We start from the raw sequence: 27,100 nt of genomic DNA on the forward strand, positions 1-27,100 counted from the left end.
AGTGTGTCACAAATCAGAATCTGTATCAGGATAAATCAGTACTGGTGTGACTCCTGTTCTCAGGTAGGACCCCATCGAAAGTACTTCTACAACAAACTGTACTAACACCATCTCTTTTTTGTGTTCTCACCATCAAAGTAAATACTTCACAGATCACAATCTGGGTTTTAATCAGCCGTGTCCAGATCTGACTAATCTATGTAATGCGGTTTTCATTCTTGATGAGGTCTACGGTGCTCCTAATGCCAAAAGTGAACTGTGAAATGACTTTTTAGTGTTTTTCTTTTTTCAAATAAGAAATAGGTTCAATAATCTGAAAACTTAGTTTTAAAGCATCTCTGGTAAAAGTAGAATTCTCAATTTCCAGTTTGATTAATAGTAGCATTTTAGATATAAAACCAGAGATAATCACACCCGGTCGAATTAAAAATGAAAGCTGTGAAACAGGCCCTAACATTTTGCATCAAATTGGATATGGTTAACAGCAATACTTTCTTACAGTGTTTACAAATCAATCATATCTTATCCGTTAGTGGCAACGTAAATATGTTTTGTCATACCGCCAACTGGAATGGTGTTCCAAGACAACCGTTGTCCTGATAAAAAATAGACACGTTTATCTAAATACGGCCACAGATAATGCCACATATTCTGATATACTTATCGAACTGAATATGAATTTCACCAAGGATAGGAAGATATTTTATTGTTCATTGTTAGCTTTGTTTTAAGGTTTGTGAGCATTTAGATTTGTTGTGACAATGATAAACTTTACATGAAGACGTTCACATACCCCCCCAAAAAAGAATTTGGTGGAAATTTTATTTTTCTTACTTTTTTCCACTTTTTGTTCAATGGAAGCAGCAATAAATACCAATATTTTTATCAAGCTGGCTTAAATGCAGTTGTGTGCTGTTTTGCAATACAATTGGTTATTCAGTTATAATTCAGTTATTTCAATAGTTTGTGAGTTTCCTTTGTTTATCAGTTATACTTTTGTTTATGGGGCTTGGATTTCAGAAAAATTTTTATCATCACATTTATCATGATAACAACAAATACCTCAAAATATCTTAAAAACATTTAAATCCATATCACGAGTTCCTAAGTTTTTTTTTCTGCCCCAAAAAACTGCTGTTAGGACAGGTACACAGAGCTTCATATTTGTAGCCTCACTAAGAATTCAGACCCCAAAAAACAGTTTTTAGAATATGATCCACTGAATCTAAGACAACTTAGATTTTAGATTTAAATTAACTGCTAGTTATTAAATATAGGATCAGTCAAGAAATTTTCCGTATGATTTATTTCCTTGTGACAAGAAAGTTAATCACCATTGAAGAGCAAGGGTCCAGAGTTTAAAGTATTCAACTTGGTTGTTTCAAAACTAATCGCACTGTTTTGGCCCTAATTTGTTTTGCTCCTGCATGGCCATGAGGTGGTTCTCTTTATCATAAGGAACATTTGAAAATCAACAAACTGTGAACATTTATCAAAATTCCATACTTTTTCTAAATCACTTTTCCAGAGCTCTCTGTACTTTTACCTATTTTTAATATAAAAGAAGAATTATAGGAATACACAGGCATACCTGAATTTAGTGCTAATGTTTCTATAGTTTTCAGGCTTTGCATATGAACCTGTAAAAACAAAAGACAGCAAAGACGAAGGAAGGATGGATGGTTGACAGATAGATGTATGGCTAGATGGTTGGGTGATTAGTTGATAAATAGATGTACAGAATTTGATGGACTAAGCTTTTAAGCAATATAAGTAAAAGCTTTCAATAAACATATCTAAAATTAGCAAATAAAAAACCTCAAATAATTTACATAATTTTCTGCAGACTGTATAGGAACCCTCTTTAATTAGGGTTTTACTAAGAAATGCTTTGAACGGTGCTGTAATTGAAGCAGTTTGATCCTGCTGACACTGTTTAATATTGCACTGTTGAAATCCCTCAAGGCCAACCCTGACAGGACAGTGAGCGCTCCCTGCTTTACAGATAAATCCTGGCACTCTCTGGAGATGGGGGGAGGTGACCATGCACAGCTTTCCTTCAGTGATAAATGACACTGACATTTTGTGTGAGATGACAAAGACAAGTACAACCCAGATGCTGTCAGGAGAACCAACTCTGACTCTTGATACATCAGAGAGAATATATCTAAAGTTCAGCCAAGCTGGGATACATTCGTCTTCATAAAGCTGAATGATGGAGAACAAGGGGAACGACTCCCATGTCAGTGTTCAGCAGTGAAGAAAACAAGAGTGCTAACAGTTTGAAAACCGCATTGAAGCACACACTGCGGCACGCACGCGCGTACACCAGAGCGCACAGGCGCGGGTACAGTGTATGAGTGGAAGCGTGTGAAATGCGGTGGCCCCCTCCTCTCAGGGAGCACAGGAAGCTCAAGACAATACAGAGGCTTCATGCAGGGTTCAGCTCCAAACTGTTCCCTCAGAGCAGGCCCAGCACCCGATCAAACCAGCAGCATATCCGCCAGGGTAGATATTTTTAACTGAGGGAAGCTGCAGCTCCGCGACTAAAATTCTTCAGTTTCCTCTGGAGGTATGCCTCGCTGATGAGTGTGACGGTGCGTCACAAAGCAGGTCAGGTCACATACACCTCCATAGCAGATTAAAAACACAGAAAAAGAAAACACCAAAGCAAGTTGATGATAACAATGTTTATGAATTTCGTCAAAGTTACCCCACCAACCACAACTTTGTGAAATGACTGGTCCGATGGTACTGACGAGGAGAAGAAAGCAGAATGCTGAAGGCATGAAAATTTCAAGATTCGTAAAATGGTGAAATGTGACACATTTCCAGAGTTCTGTGACGTGAAGGTGGTCTCTGTGGTTTCGAAGAGCTGGCTGCTTATACAAGTAAACACGTATACACTATGAGTCATGCACACTGCAAATTAAGGCTAAGCAAGGACTCTGAAGTTGAACAATAAATCTAATTTGTGTGAAAACAGGCTATTGAATTAGCCCTTTCCAAATTCCTATTAGGCCTGTCACAGAGACACCGAGCACTGACTTATGAGATTAATCCAGGAGAGAATGAGGGACGAAGAGTTGCAGGAAGAGAGGGAAAAGTATGAGAAGGATCCAACAACTCACTCCAGAGACAATTGAATTTGTTCCATTAAAGTTCACCTTTGTGTGTGGGGAGAGTGAGGGTGGGGGCTCTAAAGTGCTGGCAGTTTATAACAGTCTCTATAAACACATCACAGCAAAAATGCAGAATATGTGTGTGGTGGTGGAGCTCAGCAAGGACTTAACAGGCCATCAATAGGAGGAATCCCTGGCAGATTTACATCTCTGTAAACTGATGTCCATTCTGTGGACAAAGATTGGGACCGTTCTGGGATTCAAGACTTTTATGAGAACAAGTCTGTTCATCCAGGAGAGCAGGAAGAGAAAGAATTTGGCACTGAAATAAACCTTTTACCTCTGTGGCTTTATGTTAAGTCATATTTTTGAGGCATTATCTGTACCACAATGCAGAACTGGAACAAGGTGTAGTTAGTCAATGCCAAGGCAGTTAACTCCTTCTGGGTTGCTTGAAGGGTTCGCAAGTTCGTGAATTTGCTTTTAGAACATTATCATTTAAAAAATGAATCAAATTTTTATTGCTAATGAGCCAAAATGGGCACCAGTTTCTCTAATTTCCACTGACACTTATTTCGACTAATTGCATCTACCTATGCTCTCCTGAGATCCAATAATTTCCACCTGATGTCATCTCGTGGTAAAACTCCCACCTACTCTCATGCATACCGCTCTGGTCTATCAGCTCCGACGCTGATCTGATGCCACAAGCGTGTAGCCAATGAAATTCCTGTCACGGAAAATGTACAGGAAGGGGAGCCGAAGTCGAAGCCTGCTTTGAAAAACACGCCGTAAAATGTGTTTTTTTTCTGCGCCTGTGGTGCTTAGTTTTGCATATAGCATTAACGCATGACTTTCGTGTTTTACTAAACAAATAATGGCTAAATATTTTTGTTAGGAGTAGCTAAATCCCTGATGAAGTAGGTAGAGAAGGGAAAGCAACTTTTCAGAGGAGGACTGGACCGAGACGGGTTCTCACTTGTTGCCAACTGGACGCAGGAAGACTTAGAAGGAGACGATTCTATCATTGACCAGTAAAAGGAAACTTATGTACAGATGTGGTTTGTTTATATGCCGTTTAGCTGGGAAATACCATTTTAAAATAAGCAAATGAATACATCTTTGAGCGCATGACGGGGAATTCTTGTGTTTACCTGTGTGTGTGCATAAGGGGAAGGAGAGATTCTATGCTTACCTGTGTGAAGTTATCAACAATGTCAACTAGACCTTTTGCCTCTTTTGGGACTTTTAGTTTGCTGAAGGACGTTGATGATGTGTTGCAGGATTTAGGAATTACAGCCTTTTGAAGTTCATAAATAGAGGTTTTTTTCTGTTTAAAAATGGAAAACACAAGGACATACTCACAGAAAAAGCTCTACAGAATAGGTTTGGACTTGTATCTAATATCTCATTCTATTTCTGAGTCCATATCTTTAGCCTTCCATGTAGAGTTACATAAAAATAAAAAAAATAAAAAGTTACATTTCAATGTGATCCAACTTCAATAACTACAGAGGTTACAATAGGTATGACTGCTCAGGTTAAATATTACCTGTGTTACCTCCAAAAAGAAACCAAGCTTCTGCATGTGCTCCAAAGGGTTGACGAACTTCTGCCAATTTAATCCAGGTATGCATATTTCTGGCATTTGTAGAGGTTTTAGGAGGGACTGTTAAGATGTTTTAATTATTCAATCTAAACAGACTTTAAAAGAATGTCAGTTTAACACTACATAAACGTTTACAACCACCTTTATGTTTGTCCTGAGAAAAGGATCCCTGAACATAAAACTTTCTAGCATACCGTTACTTTACCTCAAAGTCTCTTTATTAAGATAAAGGTGGTTTTACCAGCTGTATGGAGCACAGCAAAATGTTTCGCTGCCATTCCTCCACTAGCTGCTGCACACTGCCAGTCAGCTGACAAAAAAGAAGGCAACTGCTTTTCCTCATACTTACGGAAAAGACCAGTGAAAAAATACTGACAGTTATTATGGGAAACGTAAAGGACTGCTACCTATCACTCTTATTAAAAGGTACTATTTTAAAACCACAGTTTTCTAGTCACATAATATCATAGCATGAGAATCTCATACCAGCCATTGCCTAAGCCCCACTGGGAGTATCCAGTCAGCAAGTGTGGAGTATTGAGATCGTCTTCCAAAATACCAAAGGTGGTAACTGTAAAACATATTTATGTTCTTAAATCTAATGCTAACAAGCAGATGAAAACAATATATTGTTTGTTGTTGATGTTTGTGCTGTCACAAGTCTCTTCCACAGTTATTGTGGAGCTTAGAAGCTAAATAAACAGTTTGGAAACTTTTGCTCTAACCCTTAGAAACAGATTATGTTTTAATTTTAAGACTTGAGCTTGGTGGTTACCTGTTTTGTTAAATGTCTCTTTACAGTAAAATGTGAGCTGGTACACTGCCTGTAAGTTTGACTAAGAAAATTCTCTGCAGTTCCTTGATAATCTATTAAAATAGTGGATGCTTTTAAGATGCTCATTTACTTTTTTTGTGACACGGATTTGCTGAGAACCATGACTTATTTACACCATTCAGCGTCACCTCTGAAGAAAATTCCAGTGACTCCTGTACAGATCTCTATGTGTCATTTATGTAAACATAAAGCAAATGTATGGATAATGATAAACTACGTCCGGATTCTTCTGCACAGAATAAAAATAGCTTCCTCAGAAGTCATTGTTATCTTTACAACAAAGCATCAAAGAACGTTCTGACCAAGAGAATCCAAGTCTGCAATATGGACCCAACTGACCCTATGACACCTAATGTCCCTGAAGAGGACAGTGAAAGCTCAAATTCCAAACACTTAACTAAAGGCTATTATCAAGAGTGCATACATCAAAGCGGATGGTGAACTCAAAAGGAGACTGTGTGAAATCCAGAATTAGTTACTTATTGGTACAAAAACAGAGTGGAGCTGGATGAGGTAAGGTTGTTTGACAATAAATCATTTTCATTTATCTTCAGCATTCAGGTGGTTTACTGCATGACTGGCCTCTGTTGGTATGCATTATATAGTTCGCAGCATCTGAACAGGTGGCCCTTCCTAAGTGAGTCAGCGTACCTTTGATATCACTGGTGTGATTCACCTTAACAGCAGAACCAACAACAGGTTTCTTCAGAATCATGAACCTGCATGCAATAAAAACACCTCTGATCATGACTCTTAAAATACAAAGGCACCTGGTGTCTGGGAGTGAGTGGGTTGCTCTTGCGTTGCATCATTCAGTTCCCCGAGTAATTTCTCTTAGCCACAAGCATGATTACAACTCTTCTCACGGACAGGTAGTGGAGCAGCACAAAGCAGCAGATACAATACTATGAACTGTAGAGTGGACCATTTTTTGGCCTCAAGCTTAACAGTTTGGCCTCTGCATGTCCCAGATGTCAGTCCTGCCCCTGTCTGTGTTGTCCCCAGTGACTTAGGGGACAATTTCCTGTGTGAACCAACACCCAAACGCATAAAGCAATCACAGATAACAATCTTGTATACATTTGCATGGGCATGACAATTCTAAGAAGTAAATTGATGCCACTAATATCAGCATATCTGTGTACTCAGGACAGGAAGTTTACATGAGGGTCAGGCACGTACACTCTGGCAATTCGGAGGGGGGTGATAAGAGAGTGCTAGAGGGCGGTGGGGAGGGGGTAGAAGTTTCCTCACAATCCCTTAGCAACAAGGCCTGCTGCTGGCAAGGCTTCCAGAATGTACTGTGGTTTACAGAAGAGATAAACATTGACTTTGCCACCCTGAGAAGTAAATCTGATTTCAGTAACGGAAGACTGCATAACTTTAAACATGAATCTGACAACAGAGAAACCAAATAATAGACTTACAGTCTCATCAGCAGATGGGATATTTCTAAAGTGGGTTTAAATGGAAAGAATATTTGATGAAAAGTCACAATCAGTTCATTTTAATGAATATGACTGTTGCCCTTATCAGCCATAGAACAAGGCCAGCCAAAGCATAATTTGCCATCCTATCTTTGAAACCTCTTGTCTTTCTTAGAAAAAAAATATTTATTTGTGTAAGAAAGGGAGTAGAGCCATCCTTTTGCACCAAATTAATGTCAAATTCACCTTTTACCCATTTTACCCATTAGAACATACTGAGCCTAAAAATGTCAGGCTTTGGTGGCCCACCGTTGGAAAAACCAACAGTGTGGGAATGAAAAGGCGTCTCTGTGCAGGTCTGAGAGGGATAAAACTTCCTGGAAAAACTGCTGAGAGGCTTTCTGTCTTTTAATTGACTAACTGGCAAAGTGAATTCAGGGCTTCTTTTCTGTGGAGGGGGATTAACTGATCACAACCCCAGTCATGCTCATAAAAAAACATGCTTCTCACCGTCTGCACACAATTTGAGTTAAAGCTTGCACCAGTCCAAGAGCACTCCACTGCCGGCCATTTGTTAAAAGTGGTCATTAGAGCACCAAGGGCCAGTGCAGGCTCAAGGCTCAAGGCATTAACAACCTAAGCTGCTGCTTAGTGAACCTAGAGGACCTCACGGGGACTTGACATTTCACGCAAAACATGGACCTCAAACTTTTAAATGTACAAAATTAAATTTATTAAGAGGGAGCTTAATTTAAATTTGCTACGAAAGCTTTGGAATAATAATCTTAAAAGAACCCAAAACTGTCCTAAATTCAAATTTTTTTTGGAATTTAAAAGAACTGACAAATGTAGTAGTTGCACCCAAGCAGAGGAAAACATCTTCCTGTCATAGATAACGCATCGAATTAAATTTTTTTTTTTCTGTTCCAGACTGTGTTTGAGTCACTCTCCATTTACAATGTAAAATTAGAAAGTAAATCTCAGTAAAGAAATGCTAACATTTGATGATTCTCATTAGCAGAAATTATTATTAACCCATCCTTCTACCACCTATTGAGTCTGCACTGTACATTGGACACTAGTCCCAAAACAAATGAGCCAAGAGAAATTAACTTGCCTCCGCAATTTATTTACCGCTTTTTATTTCATAAATAATCTCAGATCACTCTTTTAAGGGTCAAGCAAAACAGACTCAGAGAAAGGTTGAGTTTAATTGTTGGATTATCAATGAATAGTGAAAGTAAATGGATACAAGCTTGAAAATTTAAAAACAGAAATTAGATGCACTGTGCTTTCTTGAGGTTTGGTTGTGATAAAACCTTATAAGCAGTTAATATGTGACTTGCACTAGATAACTCTTTGCATCTCCATTTAATGTAAATTCAGCGGGTACCTGAGGCACCAAATTTTAGGAACTCCAGTCTCAAAAAAATGCTATGCCAGGTTATAGGAACACCATTTCATGAACCTTTGAACGGTTGTCATGTTTATATTAGACAGTTATTTACAAATAAGATATATGATTATCGCAAAATGGATGCAGAAAGTGGTGTGCCACCAATCATATTACACCGTAAAACATACTTGGAACGAAACATGCAAAGTGCTCTGAGCCAAAATAACTGTCTGACAGAGAACTAAGACACTGTAAATACTTAATAAAATAGTGTTCAGTTAAACCACAAAAATATTTATTTCTTTTCACACAATTTTTTATTTCTACCATTAGTCGGAGTGGAAATGACTTGCATGTTTCAATCTCAGTATGTGTTTACACAGGAAGACCTCCTACCTCCATTCCCAGGGAAAATAATCACTAGCTTCTTTACAAATCATGGTCCAGTGCAGACCAGACAATGGTGACTGTTCATTAAATAGCATTCACTTCAAAGACTGCAGTTATTTTAAGACAGGATGAAATCCGCTACAGTCTTGGCCCCTCTCAGACCAATTAATGTGGATTCATACTAAAGTGCGACATCAGGAGAATTATCTATTGCAGGTAAGATATTGCACATCTAAAAACTTCTAAACAAATCATTTAAAGTGGAAATGAGTCCCATCAAATCAAACTCTGCTTTGGACCCCATACAATCTTGGACCGGCTCTGCCCAGGGCCATCATATGGGGCTTGTCTGTACAATCTGACCACATGATCTCCAACACAGATGGTGGTTGCAATGTTGGATTGAGGGAGGGTGAATGATGCAGCACATGTACTGTGCAGAGGAAATGGACCCAGAAGCAGGAGTCAGGGAGAAGAGAATGATTAAATATCTACAGAAATAAACACGTAAATGCACAGCAACAACAAACACAGCGTTGCTTCCTGTGTATGAGCTCCTGTGGGACAATGAAGGGGCTTGTTTTATCTCCTCACAAGTTCACAGGCCTGGCCTTGACTTCAGCTTCCGAAATTCTCTATTTTTTTTTTAACGCCATTGTGATTTTACTTAAGTTAAATTCGCTAAAACTAGTTTATTTAAGACACTCTTCACATGATTTAGTGCGCGACACTAAATCATTACACAAACTCTATCTTTAATACAACCATTAAACTTTAGTTAGTGTTTGAAAACAACATGCAGACAGTTAAAACATTTTCATTGAATAACACAGAGTTCAGAATGTCGTTGTCGCGTCTACTTACAAAAGGTTTTCCGACCACCGCATCGAAGTTCATCTTGGGAACTTCGAGATTAGAGTCAATCCCGAACCAATTCGCGTTCCGAAGCACCAATCTGAAAACGTCTAAAAAACCCAATCAGAGTGAAAAACAACCACGGACACGCGAGTCCAGCTTAAAATCTATCCGTCATCCGGTTTCTTTCATGAGTTCACTGAGTTAGAGTCTGAACTTTCCAGCGTTTTTTCCTGAGCAGTGAACAGACAGACACACAGTCTGAGAGCGAAACGAGACTTTTTTTTGATGCCTCGAGAACAGCGGCTGACGTCACTCATCAAACAGCCAATCAGAACGCCTTATCCTCACTGGAATTATTATTTAGCAGGCAATTATTCCGGTTCTTGAAGCGAAACACGTTCTTGCAACACTGGAAGTAGTTTAACATGTATGCTCTGTTGTATCTCAGGCATGGAACTGATTCATTTTAACTGCCTTCTGAGTTTTCGTCAGCTGCTTTAAAGCACATTGTTAGTGTTTTTTTTTTTTTTTTTTTTTTTTCTTACCTACAAACCTCAGATACTGCATGGGGGTCTGCAAGTTAATTGCTTCTTGACACACACCTCTTCAAATACATCCAGGTTAAAAAACTCAGAGGTAAAAGAAACGTTCCTGTGTTTTGTGAGAAGCAGTTCTAACATACAGTGCCTTGCAAAAGTATTTGCTTCCCTTGAACGTTTTTAAATTGTGTCATGTTACATTACCAAATAAGCCACATTGTATATAATGTGTATTTCATTTAATTGAGTTTGTGTGTAATAGATTAGCACAAAGTATCATATAACTGTGAAATGAAAGGAACATTTTATGTTGTTTAAAGGTTTTTACAACTAAAAAGCATTTAAAGAGTGTGACTTGCAAATATGTTCAGACCCCCTTTCTCTGATACACTAAAAAAAAAAATAAAAAAATAGAATTACCAGCTCAAGTGGGAGAATTTGTTCAAATTATACCTTTTATTCACGTACTCCACACATCTGCCCTTTATAATAGTGGCAAAGTCATTTTCATAGCAAGCAAAGGTCTAAGACATCCTGTTTTCAGTTTTATCACAAGCTATGTAGCCATGTTGCAATGTAGAGGACTAGGGCTGCACAATTTGAGAAAATCATCATTTTTGGTAAATATCCAGATGACAATATCGTTTGCAATACAGACATATTTTTCTCTCTATGGTTTTTCTCAGGTGTACAATCTTGGATCAATGTGCTATGTGTCACGCGTGACACATGAACGCATTCATCCAAAAGACGTCATATCTTATTGAGATGCAAAGTGTAAATCCATGACAAATCATTATAAGCACACTATGGTGCAAAGTGGTGGCAGCATCATGCTGTGGGGATGCTTTTCTCCAGCAGTGACAGAGACGCTGACCAGAGTTTAAGAGAAGATAAATGGACTAAAATCCACACCAATCCTAAAAGATAACCTGAGACTGGGCCATGCCCCATCCAATCTGACATTTTAGTACAGAAGAATGGACAAAAACGTCTGTCTCTAAATGTGAAAAGCTGGTAAAGACCTCCTCCAAAATGACCTACTGCCATAACTGCAAAAAAAGGTTCTGCAAAGAAATAACTGAGATGAGCTGAATGCAAATTCATGCCATACTTTCTGATTTTTAAGTATAAAAAAGAAATTTTTCTACACTTTTCCTTCCACTTAACGATTATGCTCTATTTTGGGTTAGTCTTTCCCATAAAATCCCTATAAAATACTCTGGTCCTATATCTCTAAAGAACATTTTCCCAGAAGTTTTTTTCTTCTAGATATCCATTCGTATTACTTCTGAAAGTATCAGTTATCTGTTGTGTGTTTTTGGATATGTTAAATTATGTCCAAGATGTCTAGAACAGGTTTTCATTTTGGATTTCTAAGATTAACTGAATGAACAGAGTGGTAGGGGAACTAAATTGCACACAGCTGTACTCTATTTAATTATTACATGACCTTTGAAAACCTTTAGCTGCATTCAGTTTTTGTGTTAAAGTTCAGATGGCTGAATACAAAAGCATGACACACTTTTCAGATTTTTGTTTGAAAACAATTTTTTTCTTGTGCTTTACCATTATGTACTATTTTGCGTTGGTTTTCATTATAAAATAGATTAAAGTTTGTCGTTGTAACATGTGAAAAGGTTCAAGAGGTCTAAACACTTTGCAAGGCACTCTAGTTTTGGGAATCTAGTGTTAAAATCCCCATGTACTTGAATAAGAAAAGTGACATAAGTTCCCCTTAGAGGATTGACATTTGACGTATCTAAAATGCAAATTATAGACAGGAAGAATCCTATTCTGGATTGTGAAAAATTTCATTTCGACAAACTGAGACCTTTATGTCTGCTCTGACGATGCTGTTTTTAGGCTTGCCAGAGGGAACTCCTATTCTGGAGACGGCTTTCTTTTCACATCACAGTTGCCCAGACCCATTAATGTTTCAAATCTTTGCCGAAAACCTAATTCTCCTTACCAGCTTTTAACTCTGCTTGTGCATTTTTTCCCATGCAAGCTGCGGTTGCTTTTAGATTGGCTATACAAATAAACATTGACTACACCTTTGATCAGGCTTCACTCATCCACTGGTTACACACTCCAGCCTTATTAACTAGTCTATATAATGTGTAACCTACAAGTAATAAATGGCTAATGTGCAACAGAAGAGAATGAATGATCCAAAAGTGAGACAAAAACACATTTTCCAAACAAAAGGAGACACTAAGTCTTCATTAAACTCAGTGGAAAAGTTCTAACTCTGCTTGTATTCTGCCTTTATTTATTGAAAAGGTCTTCTGTTTAAAGAGCAACTGATTTAGAATTTAATGACACAAATCTATGGTACGCAACAGCCAATAAACATCCTGTCAAATCTGGTCCCTACAGACAAAATTTTATCTTTCCCTGTGGTTTAAAGCTTGCAAGTCTGGGGAGGGGAGAAAGCGGAAGACATTTGGGCTGACCGTGCCAGGGTAATTTAAAGGAAACAAACTAAGCTGGTATAAATAAATTACTGTCCAGACATTGCAGTGAAGAAACAAGGATTGAGCAATTTCTTGACACATTTCAAAGCTGCCGGGTGAGCGGCTCACTTCTCATTCTCCTGCCTATTGAACCGCAGTATTATGAAACATTCCAGTGATTAGCGGGACATCTTGTGACCAAAGGCGTGATAGTGACATTACAGAGAGGTGGGGGAACGTGGGCGAGGTTATTGCAATCAGAAGGTCCTGTGGACAACATGCCTTAGTAGGTTTAATGTTCTTGAAAAATGTGGGATTTTATCATGGAAGACCTCCACTCTCCATGCGGACACCCCAACACAATCGTGACAGTTCTCATAGAGATACAGCTGAAATCAGATATTTACATTCACTGTATAAAAGTCACATAACCTTTTAGGATTACCAAATTTTCTTCTGTTTGCTAAATGCCAAAATAAGGAAATGTGTTTAAAAGGTAATTTGGTATTATTTTATTCAAATTTAGATGTTTACTATACCTTTAATCAGTTAAAAACCCAGATGATCATCATCAGCAGCTTTGGGAGTTTCTGAATTTATGGCAACACCTCAAGCACACTCCTTTGAATACATTTGAATACAGTTTCAAAAACCTATGATTTTACAGACATTCTGGGGCCTGATGAAACAAAAATTGGAGTGTTTGGCCATAATGATAATTGTTACATTTGGAAGAAAAAAGGGGGAGGCTTGCACTATCCCAACTGAGAAGTACAGAGGTGGCACCATCATGTTGTGGGTTTGTTTTTCAGCTGTAAGAACTGGTGCACTTTACAAAAGAGAGGGCAAGATGTGAAAAAAACATTACATGGAAATATTAAAGAAACCTTTCAAGACATTAAATGGACAATGACCCTACTCATACTGCAAAATGTGTTGCAAAGTGGCTTAAGGGCAACAAGTCAATGGTTTACAGTGGCCATAACAAAGCCCTGATTCCCATCCCAAAGGAAATTTGTGCGCAGAGCCGGAAGGCCAATGAACAAAGCAGCCTACAAACCTGACATCAGGTCTATTAGGAGGAATAGATAATCTAACTGAGCTAAAACAGGAAAAGTTTAATCCAATTTAATGTCAGAAAGTAAAAAAAAAAAAAAGGGTTATGTATTTTTTCTTCCAGTATCTGAGCATCTGGTTACATCTGTTTGTTGTCAACTCTGATAAACTGCTTGAAGGGAGACTGAAACTGGAACATCTGAGTGTCTGAAACCACAATGACAAGTATTAAAAAGTGGCACAGGAGGATCAGATTTTTTAGTTTTTGTTAAAGGAAGAACAACACAATACTCATCCAGTTATTGAACAGATGCTACTTATCTGCTCATGTCTCCATTAAAAGCTGTCTAGGAAATCTGTGTATCTTCCACTTGGAGAACATCCTGTGCTCCTCCTTCTGAGGTCACCAACTACGTGCTCAAAAACAGGAAGCGTGTGATTGAGCTGTTTGCCGGCTTGTCCTGACCAAGTCCGTATTTATGGTCACAAGGTTGATTAGTTCAGATGGTTGATTCCTGAACCACAGCTAATTTGTCAACAGATTTTTACAATTTATTGTTTCTAATATGAAGAAGAATGTTTAACTTTAGCACTAAAGGAAATAAATAGCTATATGGTACGCAGTTCAGGGAAGATTTGCATATCCTGTGTGGAATACTTGCTGAAGCCATGGTTGTAAGTATTAGAGTATGAGTGTGTGAAACAGATGGTGCTAAATCAGATTTTTTTATCTGTTACAAACAAGCAACCTGCAAAGGAAAAGGCTGAAAAACAAAATAAAAGGAAGGGAAACCTTCCTGAGCGTCAGTGCCTTATCTTGTGATGCCTGGAGGGTATTGTTTCACTTGTTTTTCCAAGAAAAGAAATGAGAAGTAGAAGATGCACATTTTTATATGACTTTCTTGTTTAGTTGCAGTTGTGATCCAGATATATCCATATTGTCAGCCAACCTGTGGCACCCCTGAACAGGTAATCCAACCCAAGAAAACTCGATTAAATTCCACATTCCTTCTCTTATATGTTTAATATAACTCCATGTTTTTTTTGTTTTTTTAATAAGGTCCTGTGATTGGGCTGGCCACTTTATAACAATAATCTTGTTGGTCTTAAACCATTATCACTCATGTGTTTGAGGTCATCTTGTTGAAAGATGCATTTATAAAGCAATTTTTCTTCTGCATATGGACAAATTACTTATTTGAGATTTTCAAACTGATCTATGATCCCTGCTATGCAATAAACAGGACTGACACCTTAGTATGAGAAACATCCCAATACTATGATGCCTGAGCCATCATGCTTCAGAGTGTAATATGGTTTGAACTCTGTGGTTTGGGGGTCATCTGACAAACTACTGCTGCCCCAAGAACCACAAATAAAATGTTGCCCTATTTGTCTTTAGGCCAGTCAGTGTCATATTTATCAAACTATAGCCTCTTTAGCCCATGCTGTTTATTCAGCTGTTGGAATTATGATTATTGATTAATTAATCTTTATCAATAATTATAATAAAAAATCATAATTTGACTAAATTAATTTCTTAACCAAAATCCTCATTTATGAATCGAGACCAGAGATGTCTTCTGGTGTGGTAATTGTGGCTCAACGCCTCTGATAATTACAACCATTAAATACTCAGTAATAATTAATAACTATTACCAGAGATGTCACTGTTTAATCGACTGTTTCTGCCAAAACGTGTGGAACTTCAACCTTATCTTGACTGACGAATCACTCATGCACAAAATAAACACAAAACGCCTTCTGTTACCATCTATGTGAATATTTATTAAATCACAGCCCTGATACACTCGCTCTTCCGATTTAATAATCTTCACCTACTCAAGCATGCAAAGTTCTACACAAAAGGGGTAAAATATCTAACTAAACAAAATAAAGCAAAACAGCAGTGGGTGCCTATGGGATCAAACCAGCAGTTGTGGCAAAAATGATAATATGACAAAGGTGTGTGGTGGTGAGTGGAAGTGGTGGCGCGGCTCCAACTGTAACTCAGTTATATTCAGTCATAAAACCTCCCCCAACTCTGCGAGGTGAGCAGACAAAGGGTTATAAAACGTTTGGCGGCAAGCTAGTAGGCAGTAAAGTTGAAGACAAAGAAAATGGTGAATTTCACCATGAGGTTATTTTAACAGTCCAGTCTCACAGCGCATCTGCGCTTGCTCTCAGGTGTTCAACAACCACGCAAACCACACACAAAGCTGGGAGCGCAGCGGCTTCCAGGCATCCAACACGGCACATCAAAGTTTCAATAACAAGGTTACATGCGCATATCATTCAGAACACAATAGATTAAATAGTGAATCTCATTGCACTAAAACCTCCTGTACTCTGCCCAGACTTTCTAAGAAAGAAATAAAAATAAAGGATGGGTTTTACTTGTCGTTGTCTCCCTTCTGAGCGGGGTTGAGAGAGAATGGGGTGGAAGTTGGAAGTTAATGTGCGTCCACAGTTAACTTCAGGAAAAGCGGTCAATCTTCATCCTCTGGCCTCCTTGGCGAAAGGGAAAATATGATCTGACCATCAAAGTCGACTAGGACAAAAACACGGTGGTGATTCGTCTCCTTGAAACTCCGTGTTTTTTTTAGTTACGTGTTAAACTAACGTCTTCAATCGGCAAAGTGAAATTTCTGGCCTTCTTATTCCAGAAACCTCAGTTATGAATTCTTCGTTGGCCAACAAGAGAGAATAAATGAAATCCACTTGGGACTCTTCTCCAGGTGATGCTTCAGATGTTGGTAACCGTGTCACGGTCTCCAGCTGAAGGCAAATGGTGGATCGTCTCATCCTCTGTTATATAGTTGACAGTGGCCTCAGGGCTGCGACGCACCTGTCTTATCAGCCACAGGGGCCGACGGGATCTGTAGGCACGGGCTGGATACAAAATGGCCGAAAACGCCAGGAGGCCTGGTGGCGTCCAGCAACGTGCAAATGGTCCAATATTCAACAAACAAGTTGTCCAACACAGCTATAGAACTTTGTGGGGGCTCTTTGCTGATAGCTTGGTTTTAGATAGACGTTTTCCAGTAACAGTTTTCATAGGTACAGTAACTACACCATCTGTGATTACCCTGGAGATGATCAGTGGATTATTCTTTGCCATTTTGGCCTTTCTTTCATCCATGAATGGTGGTTTTACTATTACTATTATGGTTTTGATTTCGATGGGAAAAAAACATTTGAGATGATTGTAGCTGAATTGTCTATTGTTTTGTGCACTTCCTTATTTATTTGTCTTCTTCTTTTTTAAAACACTGTTTATATGCATATTTACCCAATTTGATATCCATCCATCCATCCATCCATTTTCTCTAAGCGCATCTTCCATACAGGGTCTTGGGGGAGCTGGTGTCTATCTCTAGCAGTCTGGACGAGAAGCGGGGTGGGTACATCCTGGATAGGTTGCCAGTCCATCGCAGCCAAAATTGATATATTTATGAAACTTGACCCATAAAGCTGATTCTGATTCTTCCTTTTATGTTTTCCAATCAACTTTTCAATCAAAGAATGCTGGAACAATCCATTTTACTCTGATTTTGGAGATCAATGACCACATTTAGTATTTACATTGCTTTCGTTCTTAAATATGGCCCACTGTTTTTTTACAAAGTGAATGATATCACTGACTGAACTGCACACTAAGGTTTGCACCATTCAATTAACGAGAATCAGCAGCATGCATCTGATGACTAATGGATCTGTTTGTTTCCCATGACTCTACTACACCTACTAGCAAGTTATTTGCCATATAGAAAAATTATTACTACCAAAAACAATCACTGAATTGATTAGTGATGTTGGACTGCTATTATTTTGAACACAATTGGACATTAGGAATGTTGGGAACTATGAAAATGATTCATTCATCAATTATGCATTGCATATTTTCCAGATTGATTTTGCAATTTCATATTTGTACAGACTCAGAAATAATCCCCCACAGTAAAATTATTGTTCTTTTACAGCTGAAAACAAAACAGTGGTCTGCATAAAATAGAATAAGCATTCTTTAAACAGTGGATGCATGTTGAAATGCATTCACTGATGATTGACTTTCTTTAATGACTCAATTGTTTTGTTTATGCTTCTAATGTTGGTAATAACAATTCAACCAAGATAGTTATGAGCATTAGGAAAAGAGACTAATGTGAATGCTTTACATTAAGGCAAAGCCTTTTGCAGGAGCCAATATCAACAGGCTGTGAAAGTTGTGCTGAGATAAGGGCTGCAGAGTGACACTGAAGCTGAAGTTTTTGTTTATGTGCTTCACGTTCGTGAGGAGGATCGGAGCAAAACATTCAGCCCATCTACTCTTCCTTCTCAAGCTTTCAGGCTCACGAGTGGTGAAAAAACAGAGGCAGGACTATCAATTAGACACACTTAAAAGAAAGAGGCTAAAATTGAACAGCGCTCCTTAGGATATATATATATATATATATATATATATATATATGAATACACATTTTTAGTAGCTCCCAGTGGATTAGTGGCCTGCTTACAGTATATTGCAATATAACTCTTACCCCTTGTGTTAACCATTAAAACTATATTATTGGAATTTTAAGTATTAGAGCAACACATACTAGTGTATTACTGTGAAACTGGGGGAAAATTATACAGTCTTCAGATATTTTTAACAAATAAAAATCTGAAAAGCAAAGCAAGCAGTTGTATTCAGCCCCCTTACTCTGTTATGCCATTGCAAAAAAAAAAAAATCTTTCAAAATCACCTAATTTTAAATAAAGTACTGAGAGAATAGTGTTTTCTATGTCTTGCCTGTTGACAATGGAATAATCACAGCAGGTAATGATGAACTTCACTGGTTGTCTTACCCAATTTCAATAAAAGAAAGGTTAGTAGTCTTAACCACTGTAAGAAACAGCAGTCCCCATACATTTTAATAATGAAAATTACAGATGAGTCTTATTTTTGTTTTTTAATGCTGTTTGTTAAGCTAATTTAAATTGATAGAGGACCTTCTGAAAGGAAACTACCTATGTCAAAAGAACACATCAGGATTACACACATAACTGTGTAGTAATATGATATATTCAGAATTCATACACATTACACAGATAATTTGGCTCAAATTATACCTCGCTGCATCATATTTCTGTTGCTCACAAGTGTTGAAAAAGAATTGGTGTTTATGTGAGTTTAATAAAAGAGGAAAGGAATGTACTTTATGTGGACTTAAGCCACTTTCACACAGAGAATAGGCTATAATGCGGCTAACAGACCCCCTCATTATGCTGCCTTTTCTTTATCACACTGATCCAAACAAAGCTGGCCTTATGGCGACCTGGTCTGTGTTTACAGAAAGCATGCTGACGTCCTAGAAATCAGAGACTTGAGTATTTGTCACATGAAGAGCGCAGCAAATCCTCGCAACGCCACAAATGCTTAATTGTGAACTGCGAGGCAGCTGCAAGGTAAAACGGCTGGACCCAATTGAGCCGTTCCTTATTTTTAAGAGGTGTCAAAGAAGGGTTGCAGTTCAACAAAGTTTTAAGTTTAAGAAAAATAGAGATGTTGGTTTGTTTATAAATGACAGACAGATATTACAGTTAACAATCAAATGATTTGAAGTTATTGTATTCAACTGGACTGGTTTATTAGCTCTGCTCATGCTCCACAGTTTCAGCCCTGAGGTTTTCACCCTCCAAAAACAAAACAACATGCTTAAACACACAAGTAATGCACACCATATCAAATGCATTGTGTGCGCATTTGACATGTGCATAGGGCTACATTTACAGGCACCCCTAGTAGAGATGTGTAAATAAATTCCTCTTATAGTCCAGCAGTGTAATCTTACACTAAAAATAGTACAAAAATTTCTTTGAATTTAAGTATGTTAAAACAGAGCCACCCTTTGCCATAAGAATATCACTTCTTCTCCTGCAACATTTTAAAAGGTTGGAGAATATATAGAGAGAGGGCTTTGATCGTTTCTTTCTCCTCAATATCTCCCCATTGTCCGGATTCCTTGGTCCTTCCTCTCTTATGTTATCTTTTCTTCAGCTCATCTTGCAGGTTATCTTAAGGATTTAGGTCTGAAGACTGAGACGGCCATTGAAGAAGAATGATTTCGTGTCAGGTGAACAATTTATCTCTTGTTTAGGCCAAGTGATTTGGATTATATTTATTGATTTATTAACCTTTATTAAACAACAAAAGGACTCATTTACATTAATCTATTTTGGAAAATCATCCTGGCCAAAAGAGGGAGCAGCACAAAAAACAGTTTTAAAACATCTGACATGTAACAATCAAGGCACGCCAACCACAAACCCTGAAAGATAATGAATCAAGACTAAAAGTAGCTTAAAGTTCTAAAAAGAGATCATAAAATTTAGCAGAAGCACCTGCAATCGGATGTGGATGCTTTTAAGATGAGATTTAAAGATGTTAAGGTAACAAACTCCTGAAGATTTAGGGAGTTTTGTAGTTTATTCCATGCAGAGGGAGCAGCATACTTGGATGTTATTTTTCCAAGTTCAGTAAAGACTCTTGGAACAGACTGTTGATATAAGCATTGAGAATGATAGCCTCAAGTATGTTTCTGGGTAATGTGGGCCTCTAGGTATGATGGAAGCAGACCATCATACCTGACTTATAGATGAAGATATGCCGGTGTTTCAGTCTGTGGGCAGATAAAGATGGCCATCCAATCCGAGCATATAATAAACAATGATGAGAAAGACCTTTAAAGTTTGAGATGAAGCTCAGTACTCCATGGTAGACAAAGTCCAAAGGGTGTAGGTATTGAGTCAAGTAATGCACATACAGGAGATCACCATAGTCCAGAACAGACATGAAGGTTGCTGCAACCAGTCTGTTTTTAGCATCAAAAGAAAAGCAAGACTTTTTGCTCTATATGAAGTTTATAAGACAGTTGAGAGACACAAAGACAACCCCTTTTCAGTTTCCTATTGGTTACTCCTAGTATTTCAAGAAGCTTAACTATTACCAAAGTTCCCAGGGGCTTTGAAAGACCAACAGGCCCACAGCACCAAAGGTCCTCCACCGTACTTAAAAATGGACATTAAATACTTTTCCACATATTTATCCTTTATTTTGATGAGTCTCTTCATACTGAACTGGACTGTATATACTTAAATAGAATCTCTGAACACCAATTAAACTTTGTGACTGTGAGGCAATAAATGAAGTGGTAAAAAGTCTAGTACACACACTGAAAGGGGGCTCTTATTTCACCTTCTTGATAACAAACCTGCTTGCAAATAAAAAGCATTGAAATTATTATTTTTTTTAATTGGAGGAGTTTGCTGGAATGTGTCTAATACTTTAATCATCAGCATGTTTTAAATTATTGTAATGATGCATTAAAGCACAATCCTGTTGCCAAAGCCTATCATGGAAGACGAAGAGGAAAACAGTGAATCACGTGCTACAGAGGAAATGGTATCATCAACCTATATGCTAACACTATGGGTAAACCAAAGGTCACTCCGCTCTTCTGAACAGGGCATCTCCATTACTCATATTATCATAATACGACAAATTATTTTAAATGTTTCAATAAATAAGTATAACTGAGTCTGTCCTGGACATTTACAATACCGATGGATTCTACAGCTAGTACATCTCCCTTAAAACAGCTAACATTAGGATAGATTCTTAAACCTCTCAGTGCAGACAAAAGTAAACAGAACTCAAACTCAAAACCCCAAACACAGGCATGTTATGACACATTTATGTTATAATCTGCAATCAATACTACTGTATCCGTTCAACCTGTTTAATTTGAGCAAACCTGGTACTCTATTTTTATTGCTTTTACCACATAATATTTATTTTAAATATTCTTAAATGACTTTACGCAAACATTACAGTTTGCCTTTTGTCCTTTTAATAGTTTGAATTACTTGATGCATGATGGAATTCGTAAACATTTATTGTTTTTTTCAGGTTCCTGAGTATTCATAACAGGGCTAGACAAAACCTAGCCCACAAACAAGTAAAGAAAAATCATAGAAAGTGTACCTTTGATGCTTGAGCTGGATAAATCAAATTATTTAGTGGTGTATTATGTTATTATTTCAGAAAATAATAAATTAAAGAGCTGATTTGTTAGAGTATATAATGCCTAAATTGTCCTCCTGGTCTGACAAGGACACTGGTTCACTGGTTAGATAATCTAGGCAATGAATCCTCTGAACACATCTGCCACCAGCAACCATTAGAGTTCACAAGAGGTTAAGTTGATACTCAAAAGCTTGTCCACAGACAAAACCAAAATGTTGGAGACTTACCTAAAGTCATTTTCCTCTTCTGATGAAAACTTGGATTTCAAATCTGTTGAGAACATTGGGAATATGCACTCACATGTCTGATGATCAAACAGTCAAATGTGCTGCTTCCCTAGCAGAAATCATTTCAATTTGACTTAAAAGAAAGATTGATATGCACCCCATAAATTCCCAGCAAATTTTTCTAATTCTTACCTTGAACTGTGTGTGACCAAAGCGACCCGTTTTTCTGACCACAATTGTCTTGCTGGTCATGCCAACAGCAACTGTAAGCAGCTTTTCAAAAGTATGACTATGTCTTGCTTGTTAGATGGAAACAAAGCATGTGTGATATTTCTTTTTTTATCAAACCAAGCAACTTTTTGACCTTCGTTAGGAAGAATAAATGACTGTTCATGTGTACCATGGAGTATCTTTGAAACACTGATTTATTTGTAGTGGTAGGGAAAAAAAATATCACAACAAGTTCCTCAAATCTACCAAAGCAGAAGACGAATGGTTACAGGAGTTCCTGCAGAAACATACTGGAAATAAACTTTTATGAATTTCAAGCACATTTGGGGTAAATAAAGGACTGTAAAAAAGTATTTCCTCACTAACTTTTCTGGTTTTAATATTTGGTCACACTTCATGCTTAATGTTTCAGATCATGAATCAAATTTTAATATCAGATAAATATAACTTGAGTAAATATAAAATGGTCATTTAATGTCAGTCAGTCATTTTCTACCGCTTATTCCACAGTGGGTCGCAGGGGAGCTGGTGCCTATCTCCAGCAGTCTGTGGGCAAGAGGCAGGGTACACCCTGGACAGGTCACCAGTCCATCGCAGGGCAACACACAAACAACCATGCACACACTCATTCACCTAAGGTCAATTTAGAGTGACCAATTAACCTAACAGGCATGTCTTTGGACTGTGGGAGGAAGCCGGAGTACCTGGTGAGAACCCACGCATGCACGGGGAGAACATGCAAACTCCATGCAGAAAGACCCCAGGCTGGGAATTGAACCCAGGACCTTCTTGCTGCAAGGCAACAGTGCTACCAACTGCGCCACCATGCAGCCCCATCATTTAATGTATTAAATGAAAAAAACTACTAGACCACTTTAATTAAAATTTTACCATTCAGAGATGGACCTGATGGTGTGCTTTGGATCATTGTCCTGCTGCATAACCCAAGTCAAGATTCAAGATTCTTTATTTGTCTCTTGGGAGAAATTCTTTCTTGGCAGGGTAAAGCTGCTACAACAATCACAACAAACAGTCCACAGCATAAAATGTTAAAATGTCCAATAAACAACACAATTACTCCTTAAAAAAGTCATAAAACCTTCATTACAACATTAGCATCCAATCATCTTCACACACATTCTACTAGGTCAGCTTGACATTGTTTCAGGTGAGTAACAGAGGGAGCTACATACCTTTTTGCTGTTGAAAGATGCGTACGCTGATATAAAGTTCTGGTATGGTCCATCTTTCTTTCTCCACTGTAGCTGCATTAAAAACCTTAATGTTCCCAAATATTTCAGTTTGGTGATAGATGGTGGTCAACTCTGTTGCTCCAGAATGTTGCACTGAGCACTTAGTTCTACATGTAAAGATTCAGGTGTAAAACAATGCTGTATTTGTTTGGTACATGTACATACAGAACCGACAGGGATGTACCGGATATTCTCGGTACCAGTATGTGTACCATTACTCCCCTATCATCAGTGCATTCTTGGAGTAATTTTTGTTCGCCAGCCAGGCTGTTTTTGAATTACTTTATATTGGGATATGATGTGTTGCTTTTTGAAATCCTGTAGCCTACTTCATGTCGTCAGTGAGGTTCTATTTAGGTGATTTGTTAATTCTGCAGGTTCGGCAATAATCTGGCTTGGGTGTGGCTAGTGAAATGAACCAATCAAAAAGCTTTATTTCTTAATTAATAAGAGATATGTTTTAACATAGTACCAGGTTGTTTATATACGTTTTTTCATTAATAAATTAAATCTTCATTTGAAAACTACTTTTTTTTTTTTTTTTTAACCCAGGTTATCTTTATCTGGCATTAACATTTGCTTGATTATTTGAAACCTTCAAGTGTGACAAAAAGTAAAATAACAAGATATCTTTTATTTTTCACAGCTCTGTATATTTACCTATAAAAAGTTCAACATAAGTGAGAAAAGGTGCTGTCACAGAGCAAAGGAAGGTGTGAGACAAAAGGCTGCTGACTGGTTTTGTCTGGTTTAAATCAGGCTCTGCATTAACACATCCTATTACAATTGAGAGAGGAATGCTTATCTTTTGTTGGAGACTTTGCAGTGATGTCACCAGTACTTTCCATGGCAGCACCTGGGCACGATCCACAGAGGGGCTGGGCACATTAAGGCAGCAATCACACTGCAGTAATGTGGCCTGATTTGTCACCTGACTCACACTTTTCTTTTCCAAAGAAGCTTTTCAACAGAAGGCAGCTTTAGTCTGCAGAGCCAAAAAAGATTAGCTGCGTGGTGAAGTGTGTAAACATAGAGAGATGTGTGTTTGTGTGTGTATGCGCGTGTGTGTGTGAACCGCCTACAGGAATGTGTGTGGGTGTAGCATCTGTATGGTGTTGTGTATATATTGTGCGATTTAAGAAAAAAAATGCTATAAACACTGAACCTTGTACTCACACCCCTTGAACTTTTCACATTCTGTCACATTACAACAACAAACTTAAATGTATTTTATTGGGATTTTACATCAAAGATGAAATATAACAAAGCATATTTGCAAAATGGAAGGAAACTGACTTGTTTCAAATGAAAGAGGGCTGTGGTGTACATTTCTATTCTACTACCCCTAAATAAAATCCAGTGCAACCAGTTGGCTTCAGAAGTCACTTAATTAATGGTTTCCTGTGTGTAATGTAATCTCAGTATAAATCCAGCTTTTCTGTGAAGGCCACCGAGGTTTGTTCAAGAGGACTTGTGGACCAACATCATCATTAAGACCTGGGTGAAAGAAGTTTCCAAAAAAAGTGGTTTGGTTTTTTTAACAGTATCCCAAGCTTTGAACATCTCACAGAGCAGAGTTCAGTCCATCATCGAAATATGAAAACAGCACAGACTGGAATAGTTTAGGTCAAAGTATTAAAGCAAGTATAATGGCCCAATCAAAGTCCACACCTAAATTCAACTGAAGACCTGTGGCATATATTCTTTTCCCTCTAGTAAATACAATCCTAAAAAAATACATTTAGGTTCGTGGTGACAAAACATGAACCCCCCCCCCCCCCCAGAAGTAAGAAGTAAGACTTCTGGCTGCGCCACCAGCGCTGATGTTAGCTTTCTGATCCGCACAGAGACAGTTGGCAGCCGACAGTCTACCAGACGCAAACGTACAGTAATTCAAAGCATGCGACGTGACGCCGTTCCCTCAGAGCCGGGGCTGCAACCACCCGCCCACTCACTCTCAAACACATTCACTCAAGCTGAAGCAATGTTCGACATAAAAGTAACAAATGCACTGAGCGCTTCATTCCCCGTGATGCAATTATTCACAGGTCCATGGCAAGTTTTGGCTGAGGCTAATCTCCTGTAACTGCATTAAAACGGCGGAGCGCCTTTTGCGGAAGCCAGAATTTCCAAACAACTATAAGACATTTAACATGGTGGGTTAGTAGCTACAGCAGCTGGGCTTTAGTGGACCCAAAGTTTATTTTAATTTATTATGCAGCAAATGCAGCACAACAAAGTTTAATGCAGCACTATGCAGATGTAAAATTGAGTTTTTCTAAGAATATCTAACCCAAACCTACTTTTTACAATTATTTATGAAAACTAATATTAATTTCTTAAATGAACAGAACGCTAAAAGGAAGTACAGTGTCAGCAAAGAGTTAGTAGAAGGAAAACAAGATTCTATCTTTTGTGAGTTGGTTCTCATGAGCTTCACATGACTTGCATTTAGCCCCTCTCTCGCACACCCCCTTCCTCCCTCCTTCTCACCATAACACCCCCCCCCTCTGTTCTGTGCAGCACATAGACTTCCTGTGTGTCCTGGCCTGAATGGTATGTGCATGGAGTGGGTGTCTGGGAGGCCTTTCATCCGGCATGGAAAGAAAAGAAAAGTCGAAAGAGAGTTGGGGGGGTGGGGGGGGGGGGTGATTGGCAAAAATGCGAGAGAAGAGAGTCATCTTTAATCCGTTTGAGTCAGAGCAGTTGTCCAGAGGAGGGGCGTATTTAGGACGGGTGTGAGGGCTCTGGGATGTGTGTGTGCGTGCGTGTGTGTAAGCGTCTGGAGGGGAAGACAGGGGCCTGCTGGGAGAGCCTGTTGCCTTTCTGGGACTGATGACATCCGGCTGGGGCATAGTTTGCATGGCTGAGTGAAGATACCACATTAGACAGGATAAAAATTAACTCTAGAGTGGGGAAAAAAGTTAATGTCATGCACATTATTCAGAAAGCACAAAAGAACTCTTGTGACTCTATTGCAGCTAATCTGGAATGAGCACCTAGCAGAACCTGCAGCCTCCTGGATGAGCACTGATCTCAATTTAGAGTTTTCAGACAGGCTTTAGCTGGAAAACTCTGACTAGACCCTTACTGCACTGTGATGGGGCACATGGGCAAATTTGTGAGTCTGCCTCATGTCATAGAAATAAGGCATTCAGTGCTCTAAGTGAGTGTGTTTGTGTGTGTGCGCGCACACGTGTGTGTATGTTTGTGCGCATGCACGCACAGAGTAACATGACATGTCCAGGAAAGATAGCGTTCAGTAAGAAGATAGGATACAGCACCATCTGCTGTTTTGATGCATCAACATGTAGATGCTTTAGAATAAATGGTTTAAGATGTCTGGTTGAATATTTGGATTATTAGGCAGGGCTAAATCCACATGTTATATCTAGGATTGGATGTGTTTTTTTTATTTGAGATGTAAAGCAACCTTTCTGGCTCATTTTATAGTTGTGACCACATTGCATTATGCAGTGTCTTGCACAATTTTCATGCCTCTCAATGCCTCTATGAACTTCAGTGTATTTTACTGGAATTTTCTTATCCATCTGTTATAATTTTGTGATTTTGAAGCTGGACCAAGGTGCAGACTGAAACTCTGGATTGATGTGGTGAGTAGTAGTA

The 27,100-nt window shown here is 38.4% G+C and overlaps 1 protein-coding gene across 1 annotated transcript in view; it reads right to left on the reverse strand.

The window, feature by feature from the left end:
* The window catches only part of LOC124872613 (tumor necrosis factor receptor superfamily member 10B-like), a 29,533-nt gene extending 19,624 nt beyond the window's left edge, over positions 1 to 9,909 (reverse strand). The window contains exon 1 of the mRNA XM_047372814.1: positions 9,644 to 9,909. Within this exon, the coding sequence (XP_047228770.1) occupies positions 9,644 to 9,676 (33 nt within the window). The 5' untranslated portion in view covers positions 9,677 to 9,909. The remainder of the gene's footprint in view (positions 1 to 9,643) is intronic.
* Positions 9,910 to 27,100: the final 17,191 nt, after the last annotated feature.

This window comes from Girardinichthys multiradiatus, chromosome 8 (genome assembly GCF_021462225.1).
Source record: "Girardinichthys multiradiatus isolate DD_20200921_A chromosome 8, DD_fGirMul_XY1, whole genome shotgun sequence".
Taxonomy (NCBI): Eukaryota; Metazoa; Chordata; class Actinopteri; order Cyprinodontiformes; family Goodeidae; genus Girardinichthys; species Girardinichthys multiradiatus.